The sequence below is a fragment of the Watersipora subatra genome, chromosome 4 (genome assembly GCF_963576615.1).
Source record: "Watersipora subatra chromosome 4, tzWatSuba1.1, whole genome shotgun sequence".
Lineage (NCBI taxonomy): Eukaryota > Metazoa > Bryozoa > Gymnolaemata > Cheilostomatida > Watersiporidae > Watersipora > Watersipora subatra.
The window spans coordinates 58,949,489-58,960,073 of NC_088711.1; the positions used below are offsets into that span (position 1 = coordinate 58,949,489).

The following is a 10,585-nucleotide window of genomic DNA, read 5'->3' on the forward strand; positions in this document are numbered from 1 at the left end:
GGTCAATCTAGACCAAGCCTGGTCTCGTTTTCGTAGTCCGGGAAATCACAGCATTAGTTGCTTAGGAACTTTTACAGCGTGCCTCAGATATGGCAGAAAATCTACCAATGAGACTATATATGTGATAGCTAGCCAGAACACCAACCTACTGAGTAGGGAGGCCTGCAAAAACCTTGGGCTGCTAACATGCAATGTGTACCAGGTTGAGACAGACATAGAGACAATATATCAGCAATACCCTACAGTCTTCATTGGACTGGGTTTTGTCAAGGACTGCTCTTACGAAATAATTCTCAAAGAAGATACCCGACCTATGTGTATATACACCGCCTGCTCTGTACCACAGCTTCTGTTACCTAAGGTTAAAGATAAACTCCAGGAGATGGTAAAAATGGGTGTTATATCCCCAGTAAAGGAAGCCACAGAATGGTGTAATGGAATGGTGCCGGTACCAAAACCAGATGGATCCGTGCGCATATGTGTGGATCTGTCCCACCTAAATCAATCAGTTAGGCGAGAGATTTATCCAACTGCTTGTGTCGAGGACAGCCTGGCCAAACTTGGACAGAGTAAGGTTTTTTCTCGTCTGGATGCCAATTCTGGGTATCATCAAATCAACCTAACAAAACATTCTCGATTGCTGATCACTTTCCTTACACCGTTTAGTAGATATGCATTCAACAGACTGCCATTTGTAATTTCAGCCGCACCAGAGGTTTTTCAGCGATATATGAATGAACTACTAAGTGATATCGAGGGGGTAATAATTCACATGGATGATATTCTGATCCATGCCGCTACTAGGGAAATCCACGACGACCATTTCAGGAAGGTTCTTAATCGTGTCGCTCACTCAGGCATGACTCTCAATAGAAAAAAGTGTCTATTCAGGCAGACATGGTCAAATTTCTTGGACATATCATAGATGGGGAGGGTATACACCCTGACACAGAGAAGACCAAGGCCATTTTAAAATTTCCTGAACCTCAGAACCAATCAGACATCAGACGCCTAAACGGTATGTTGAATCAGCTAATGAAGTTCATCCATAATCTAGCGGAGCTCACGGCACCGATTCGTCAGTTACTCCGAGAAAACCGAGAGTGGGTCTGGGGCACGGATCAGCAGGACGCATTCGCAAGACTGAAAGGAATACTGGCTTCTGACAAAGTTCTTGCTCTGTATGACCCAAAACTCGAGACAGTACTTGCCACAGATGCGTGTAATAGCGGAGTAGGAGCGGCCTTGTTTCAGATTCAATCTGATGGTACACGACGACCAGTCAGCTTTGCTTCAAGATCCTTAACGGAGGTTGAAGGAAGATATGCAGTCATCGAGAAAGAGGCCCTGGCAGTAGCGTGAAGCTGTGAACGATTTAACCAGTACTTACACAGGCTAATGTTCACTGTAGAGGTAGACCACAAGCCCCTAGTCACGCTGCTCAATTCGAGGAATCTTGCGGATATGCCGGCCCGTGTCCTTCGATTTCGTCTTCATCTGATGAAGTATTCTCCCAGGTCGTAACGCCATGTAGCAGACTATCTTTCAAGGACCAATGGAGCGCCGACTACTGTTAGCGAGGTGCAGTTCATTGATGAAGTGGAATACTTCAATAAGGTGTTCATACCAAAGCACTCATCTGTGAATCGCATACGGGATGCTCAAAATGATGACCCAATCCTGCGGAAGGTAATAGAATTCTGTCAACGTGGCTGGTCAGCCTACAAAAGTGAACATCCATCACTTACACCTATTTTGATCATCAAGGCCACCTGACTGTAGATAAGGAAGTGTTGCTCTATGATAGGAGACTTGTGGTACCTGGCGGTCTTCAGCTGGAGCTGCTCAATCTCGTACACGAGGGCCATCAGGGCATAGCAAAATGTAAAGCGAGAGCAAGGAGAGATATATGGTGGCCAGGTATGAGTGGCGACATAGAAGCGGTAGTTCGTCAATGCAACATCTGCCAACAAGTTCTTCCTACTCCAAGAGAGACACTGGTACCCAATTCCTTCCCTGATCGCCCATAGAGACTCGGGATGGATCTGTTTGAATTAGACGGGAAGGTCTACCTTCTGATTGTAGTCTACTATAGTCGTTGGATTGAGGTTCATGAAACCACGAAGAACCAGACTTCTGCTAACACAGTAGCCATCCTAGATAAAGTCTTTGCAACACATGGGTTCCCAGACTATATAGTATCAGACAATGGTCCTCAGTTTGCGTCACAAGGTTTTGAGCGATATGCAAGAGACAACAATTTTACACTCATTGCCTCATCACCCCGCTATCCACGAACTAACGGAGAGGCTGAACGCGCAGTTGGCACCATGAAACGCCTAATGGTTAAGACAGGGAACCTCTCCACAGTTCTGCTGAATTATCGATCAAACCCTCTGGAGAATGGATCCTCTCCCTCACAGCTTCTGATGAGCCGACGCCTCAAAATGCATATACCGGTCCTTCCGGATCACCTTATGCCTGCTCTTGCCAATCAACAAGAGATTTGCAGCCGGGAGAAGGACAGACGAAAGTATGCAGCGGAGTATTACAATAAACTTCATCGTGCTAGAGACCTTCCAGAGATGAAACCAGGTCAACAGGTATACATCCGGGATCAGAAAGCCACAGGAGTAGTCTTACAACAAGTAGCTCCTCATTCCTACACTATAGCCAATGAAGCAGAAAACACAGTACGCCGAAACAGATCAGCCCTCGTTCCAATGACAGCCCCCTCAGATACTCAGATGATCACCCCAGCTAAGCTACAGTGTAGACCAGTGGATATACCGGAAAAGGGGCAAGACATTCAGTCTCCGAACATTAACAGTAGACTGCGACGTGATTGCAAGCCACCGCAATATCTTGTAAAAAACTACCAAACATCCCTCGAATAATCATGACATATATATCCTATGATGTACTTTTTGTACTGATAATCATTTTCGTTGTATATCCTATCTTTTGCCGTACACACTTTAAGTTGCATTTGTTGCTTGTTTCAAATCCCAGAAGGGGAGATGTAGTGGAACTGGGCTGACCATACTCTAAGTGTTGTCTTTCCTTGCTTATGTTATGTTACGTAGTTTTTGACCTTGGCATCGGTGATCATTCTGGGCGCAAGTCAACGCAATAAACTACGAACAAAACGGCAACTCTTCAATTCGACCTTTAGCCAAACGCAATAATACTGCAGTGGGGAGCTTGGTCACTGTATATAGATGAGAAATGTTATCAATACTTATTTTCTAAAGGGTGGTTTTTAACATCATCTTATACACTTTTTGTGATTAATATTTCTGTTTCATGATCAATATTGAACTACAACTATTTTCAGAATCATAGCATTTGGGCGAAAGAAATGGCTAGTATAACGCTGCCCGTCTCTCGTACAACGGTACTCATGTATGCCCATCCTTCTATGCATAACCTTGCCAGCTCTATTGTTAAGGTTTGCACTGACCCAGCAAGCCTGGGTGATTTGTGCTCAAGGTCTGATCAGGGCGCGGCATTGCTCACTCCAAAAACTGTGAGTTGGATGTGACTTTCTGCCCACACAATAGAATACCTTTAGATGCGCAACTTTGTGGATTAAACAGTCTTTATGATGTAAACAAATTGTTTGATGTGGTTGCAAATTAAGTGGAAATTCTTTGTAGTAAACTGGATCTGTTTTTATTTACGTACATATTAACTTAAATAGTTTGCAAATTCTAATAATCTCGCTACTATGCACTACATTGTTCCCAGGAAGTGCATCATAGTTTGTGTAAGGCGTTCCAAGGCCAGTCTTTTAATATTCATGTTTCTAGCATTATAGTGCTTGTTTTGAAATGATTCTCATTATAATTAATTAATTTAAAAGTGTCTAAACATTCTTATATCTGTAGATATCTTGATACACAAGAATTGAGATACCTTCCCAAATGTTCGTGTCACAAAGGATTTTTTTGATAAACAGTATTTTAAAATCTTTTAGAGGAATAGACAAATATATAACTAGACGAATAATGATTATAACAATAGGCAAATTTATAAATAACATAAAGATGACTGGGAGGAGCTTTTAGAGCGTTGTATGTCAATGTATGTCCTTTAGAGTGCTGTATGTCAATGTATGTCCTTTAGAGTGCTGTATGTCAACGTATGTTCTTTAGCATTGCAATGATTCTCATTTTTTTCACCTCAGCTTACATGCACTTTTTGAATACTACACTTGTAAATATTGTAGAGTTTCACTTGTGAAGATTTTAAGGTAGGAAATATCATTGTGAGTCAACCAACTTTTTATAACTTTCTCTTCTGTTTTCATGCACTTCATATGCTTTCACTGCTTTTCCTAAGTACTTTCAGTTTAACAGCTTGAAAGGCTCAATGCTTTGAGCACCTGCATAACATGGTAGTAGTCAATTTTCTATTGTAACCTCATGTCTGCTTTTGCAAATCTAACAAGTGTTATTTAATAGTGTAAAAAGGATTTGTTTAACTCTGTACACTTCTTGTATTTGCCAACTTCTTAATGAAAACTTGTACGATAGTTTCCATTGTGGCTCTCTTAGCAATACAATGTAACCCATACAAACACTTGTACTGGAATATAAATCACAACTGTACTGTAATAGTATTTTTCATGTAAGCTAAATGAAACGAAAGCCACCATGTTTGACAATCGTAGCGTTAGGAGTAATAGCATTATATGAATTGCCATTGACTTAGTATAGGTCAATGGCCATTCGTATAGTACTGGCTACTAATTGATTTCAATTATTCATTGTCATCTGGTTAATAAATGTATCAACCAAATTACAATCAGTAATTGAAATGAATTAGTACAGTATGAGTGCAGCCAATGTTGAACCAAATCATTTTTTATTTTAGAATGAACAACTGGGCCTTGCAGAATTGGTGAGTGAGATATTTTCATCAAGCTTTCATGTGGTAGGTGATTAATGCTACAAATATTCACATTGCTTTTTATGTTTTCCAGTCCACTAGTTTGTCTGCGAGCCGATATGCATCAGCCCCTCGCAAGGTTCTGTTTAAGGATGATATCAAATGGGAGCACTTTGCAGATGGCTTCCCTAAACTCTTCATTGACAATGTTAAGAATCTGGCAGGTAGAGATGGTGAGTGACATGACCCTTAGTGCAGGTGTTCTGGTGAAAACCTACCTATAGATTTGTATGCTATGCAGTGAAAAATTTAGCACTTCAAAACTTGGGCATGAGATGAATCGGGGAGTTGTTTTCTCATCTGATTCTTCATCTGAGAAAACTTGGCCGTGTTATTTCAATTTGTTTTCACCTACTTCTGATTTAGGTAGAATTAGGAAATTTTAGTCATTTTGTGCTTGATACTTTCTTAGTATAATTCCAAAATTTCAAGTAGATTGAACTACTAGTTTGTACTTTGTGAGATAATACTGGAATACTGCGGGTAATCCAAACAGGCCTAGAAATGAAAAACATCTGCTGACAGGAGGTTAGTTTCTAATAATATCTTGTTAAAATGAAAGCTTGGAATAAACTGAGATAGTGATTCATATAGGTGCTTCCAGTTTCAACATTCACATTAGATCAGAGCCTATTGCTGTTGCTTCTGCAAACCAAGTACATAAATGAAGAATATGTACTGTATAATTTGACTTCTAGCTTTAGATTGTATTCTACGAGTTTCAAAATTATGCCCAGTTCATTAGGAATTGTGCTGTTCGGAGTGCTTTAATTGTCAATGAAATGTTATTAATACAGGTTAATCAGGGAACCCACCAAATATACAAGACTAGGATTCAAAGCTCTTGGTTTTTTAATTATTACGCACTGTTTTCTACTTGAGATTTATCTACTCCTGTAGCTAGGAGAAGGCAACTTTTACAAATATGTGTAGTAAACGTAAATTGATCAAAGCAAGTATGGCTAATACCTATAAGCTTCACAGATGAACATTTCATTGCAATAATTATGTTGCTTAAAAATATATCAAGGATTGAAGTTGATCTGTATAAAGGCTCTATCAGATTATTTTGTCGCTTGTGATAGTATGTAAAAAATAAAATTTCTGTGTAATTTGTTTCAACCAGTCAGATCTGCTCACCTCAGATTTCTTGTTCACCTTTCGTGTTTTTGCATTTGTTGTAGCATTTGATCTGTTAAATTCTTGATAAGAGTTTGTTCAGCCATTAAAAAAAAAAAAAATGATTCCAACATAAGTGATTACAAGAAAATTATGTTACAGATATTTTATTACCTTAAAATATCTGATTTTCTACCATTTCTTTGTCTATAATTTTTGTATGCTGACCACATTGCTGAAAGGAGGCTTCATATGCGCAATCACATACAGTACGTAGTTCAAAAAAATTGAGTTACTCAGAGTCGCCCTTTAGAAGTCGTATTTCCCTTCAAGGATAGCTGGTTAAAGCACATAAATTACATAATTTTTTTATTATATATTTCAATACATCAGAGTCTTGGCTTTCGAATGAGCCTATATTCAATACACAAAGAATAATAGAACTATGAAAATGGGGTGTCAAAAGTACGTCCTGCAAAAAACATTTGGTTCAGGTACTCAAAATGTGACGTCATAATTCTCATTTAGCCTTAGGTCGTCAATCCCTTTCGCTGCCATTGAGGCGGCGTTTTTCGCTGACAATCGGTGCTGTTAAACCCGGAGAGCGCTAATAATAAACTAAGATTCTAGATAATCAACAATGCCCGCAATCGTGCTAACGCCCGACCAATACAAACACATGTTCTGGGTTAATTAATTATGCTTCAATAAATGTACTATCGTTGATAAAGGTAATGAAATCACATCGATTAAATTATGACCTGCGGTTGCGTGGCCCTTGGAATAAATGTCCATCGTACTTTCGCGAGATCACGCAATGCTTGAAATTAATTAGTCTCAGTCGTCACCCTTAACATCGCATTAAAAATAAAGAGCTAGTGCATAATAACATCGGGAAAATATAGTATGGTTCTTGGAGTCTGAGGTACGTATCATAGAAATAATATGTACGTGGGGAACTAATGACACTGATTCCTTTGTCATCTTCATTCGTTCTTTGGAGTTGTCCTGCCACTATCGTCATTATCGTCACTTTCGTAGTTGATAAATAAGCGGCAAGAGCACACGACACTAATATGAGAACTGTGATGTCACAATTTTCGAGACTGCCAGTAAATTTTTTCGCAGTAGAGCTCTGGGGAAATCCTATAAACACCAACCAATGTCTGTCTCACCATGGCAAACAATAGCTCATTTGAAAGCCAAGACTCTGATGTATTGAAATATACAATAAAAAAATTATGTAATTTATGTGCTTTAAGTCAGTTAATAGAGCTGAGTCGTGTCATGAAGTTTAGTCCAAATGGTAGAAACTGAAATTGCCAGTAGTTAATGGGTATGATCTCAGAAAAGTATAACTCATTCACTCAGGAAACTACAACTCATTCATTCAACTCGGCAAACTGCAACTTATTCACTCAGCAAACTGCAACTCATTCACCTAGCAAACTGCAACTCATTTACTCAGCAAACTGCAACTCATTCACTCAGCAAACTGCAACTCATTTACTCAGCAAACTGCAAATCAGCAAACTGCAACTTTGTGTAATTCAAATGTTTTAATTATTGTACTAGTTATACCGAGTTATTATTTTGTAGTAATATTCATCGGGAGTTTCCACTCACCAGATGCCATATTTGAGCAGCTGTCTGTTATATATGCCATTCCTAGATACCTTGCCCGCTCTGTCATATTTATACTCCCTTTCTTCCCGACTGGCACCATGGAGCGGGTGGACAGAGAAGGACAGATTGCTACGGCAAAGGTTGGCAGAACAACTTTTAAATATTGTTCTACCTACAAGCCCATATGCCTCCAAAGAAACAAGAGACGATAGGTGTGGGCTAAACAATGAGTAGGTTCTATGGTAGAAAGTGATAAGGTATACAGAATAAGAATAGTTGACAGAATAATAATACTAACCTACTATAACTTAAACAAAGTCTAGTTTAAATTCATTTAATTCATGCATGTTTTAAATTTATTTTCTATTTTGACACTTGATAGTAAAACTGTAATGTTTCAAGAAATTTCAGGTTTCATATGCTAAAAATTACCATTTGTTGTCGCAGCAAATAATTTTTCAAGTTTGGCGTTTTGTTCAAAGAATTTGCATGTAGAGATGATCAAGTCAATGATTGACTGTATGCATGTATGGTAAAAGACTGACAAACTAACTATATCGAAACAAATTATGAATACTTGTAAATCCACAGGTAGCTGTGCAATCCTTCAAGCAGAAGCGTGATTTTTTAACACCTCATCACTTTCAAATTCACTAAGGATGCTATGCCAAACATTGATTGAGCCTTGGCATTTCTTCCTCGCAAAGTGACTATCAGCTTGTTTACTGCTTGAGTTTGGTGTTCGCAAACAGTGTTTTTGTGATAACACGTACTCATCAAGCCACAACTCGACTGCATGGGTGACCTTTGTAGTTTTATGCTCCTCTGACAAGCTAGCTAATTTGTATTGTGAAGTTGATCAGAGGAATGGAATATGGATGCTTCCTGAAAAATGTTAAGAGATGGTTTTGAGGCGGTGAGAGGATGTGGGCAGAATATGCACTGTATATGCTTACTGACTGGACCAACTAGCTGGGTTGGCACCTGACAAGCTAAGTGTAGAGAGATTTTAGAGTGGACACTCCAGATGGCTGATGTCTGGATTTATGTCTGTGGTAATGTTAGTTAGAACAAGAGGGTCTGTATGTACTGCTGAATTTGAAAATTTGCCTGGATGGACACTCACACTTTGCATGAATAGGCTTGTCTATATATAAAATAGAGAAATTCTGCCAAGGCATGAAAACTTGTAGCGGTTGGTTGTGCACTCCCCAATTGCATATGGCTAGGGTTTTGCCGCTTGTGGTTGCATGACCTTATACACATTGCTGCAATGTTAGCTGATATTACAGACCTTAGCCACTCTTCTCTCCAACATTCCACTAACTGCGAGGGGCCCAACACAGATAATGCTCTTCGACATCCACGCGCTGCAGGAGAGGTTCTATTTCTCCGACACAGTTATTCCACGGTATGACAGGCTCTATTTTGATGTAAAATACTTGAACAACACGTTTTACTTTTGGTTGATAAGCAGGAAGAAATTTTTAAAATGTTTGAAACATCTGCTCTTAGGAAACAGATGGCCACGTACAGCAGCGCACACTTAGCATGCTAAATATGGCATCTCATACCTACGTACGGAAATTTCTCTCAATTTGGATTTACCATGAGGAAAGATTTTCAATTACATAAGATGTAGCAGCGCAATAAACCAATATGCATTTATAACATGAATACAAATGTTGTCCAACACATTTACCACAACAACTGTGCAACATATTTGTCAGTCTCGAGACGGCTATTCCTCTGCTGCTGCGCAAACTCAAGATGCTGCCTCATAAAAGCAATATTAGCATAGCATTCCCAGATGACGGGGCAATGAAGAGGTTTGGTGATATGTTCTCTGATTACAAAACCATAATCTGTGCCAAAGTGAGGAATGGGGATCAACGGAATGTAGTGGTGAAAGATGGTGAGCCTAAAATTGTTTACCCGCTAGTGTACAGTTTATTCTATTAGGAGTCATTGTACAAGCCTAACTGAAATTATTGTGCGATAGTACCTGAAATACAGCAGGCATGAATTCGTTCAACCAAGTTATTAATGTGCATTCCTTATAGTGCTATTACTCCTGGCACTACGATTGTCAAACATGGTGGCTTAGGTTTCACTTTCCTTATTTGAAAAATACTATTACAGTACTGTAACAGTTGTGATTTATATTCCAGTACAAGTGTTTTCATGCACGTCTCTATCCCGAATTGATTCAAGGTTTTGATCCCAGTCACGCTTTTGGCAATGTACATGTATATAGTCATCTGAATTTTGCAAATTATCAATCCATCCACATTTGTTAATAGGTGACCCCAGTGGACAGGATATCATAATAGTCGATGACTTAGTGCAAACAGGAGGAACTTTGATAGAATGTGCCAAAGTAAGTGCTCGGAACAAATAGCGAGTTTTTATAACGTGTCACACTTTTTACAATTTATATTCTGCTGGAGTAGATTTTGTATCAATCCACGAGATTTGCAAGGGTATGCATACCAGAACATGTAACGAATTGACCTCAGTTTGAATGACATCAAATTTGATGTGCTAAGAGACTACATTTTGCAATGGATTTGAATCACTAGCTGGAATTTGATAAATTGGCTATTAGCAAGTTTAGTTCATCATCTCTGGTTGCAGGCGTGTTTATCTAAAGGTGCCAAACAGATAAGCTGTTTTGTAACACACGCAGTCTTTCCTAACAACTCATGGTCCAAGTTCACTCATGAATCTCAACATCAAGTGCGTTTTGAAGAGTTCTGGATTACGGACTCTATCCCTCACAGCGCTGAAATTGTCAAACACGCACCATTTCAACTGCTCTCACTTTGTGATGTCATAGCAGACCGCCTTCTTGGATATGATCTCGTACCATCAATTTAATCATGAT

General features: G+C 39.1%; 1 protein-coding gene across 1 annotated transcript; it reads left to right on the top strand.

The window, feature by feature from the left end:
• Positions 1 to 3,218: 3,218 nt before the first annotated feature.
• On the top strand, positions 3,219 to 10,580 carry LOC137393143 (uncharacterized). The gene is made up of 9 exons (XM_068079569.1): positions 3,219 to 3,529; positions 4,232 to 4,255; positions 4,879 to 4,905; positions 4,988 to 5,126; positions 7,672 to 7,838; positions 8,991 to 9,109; positions 9,429 to 9,613; positions 10,002 to 10,078; positions 10,336 to 10,580. The coding sequence occupies exons 1-9, from the start codon at positions 3,362 to 3,364 to the stop codon at positions 10,576 to 10,578; spliced, it is 1,149 nt and encodes a 382-aa protein (XP_067935670.1). The 5' UTR covers positions 3,219 to 3,361; the 3' UTR covers positions 10,579 to 10,580.
• Positions 10,581 to 10,585: the final 5 nt, after the last annotated feature.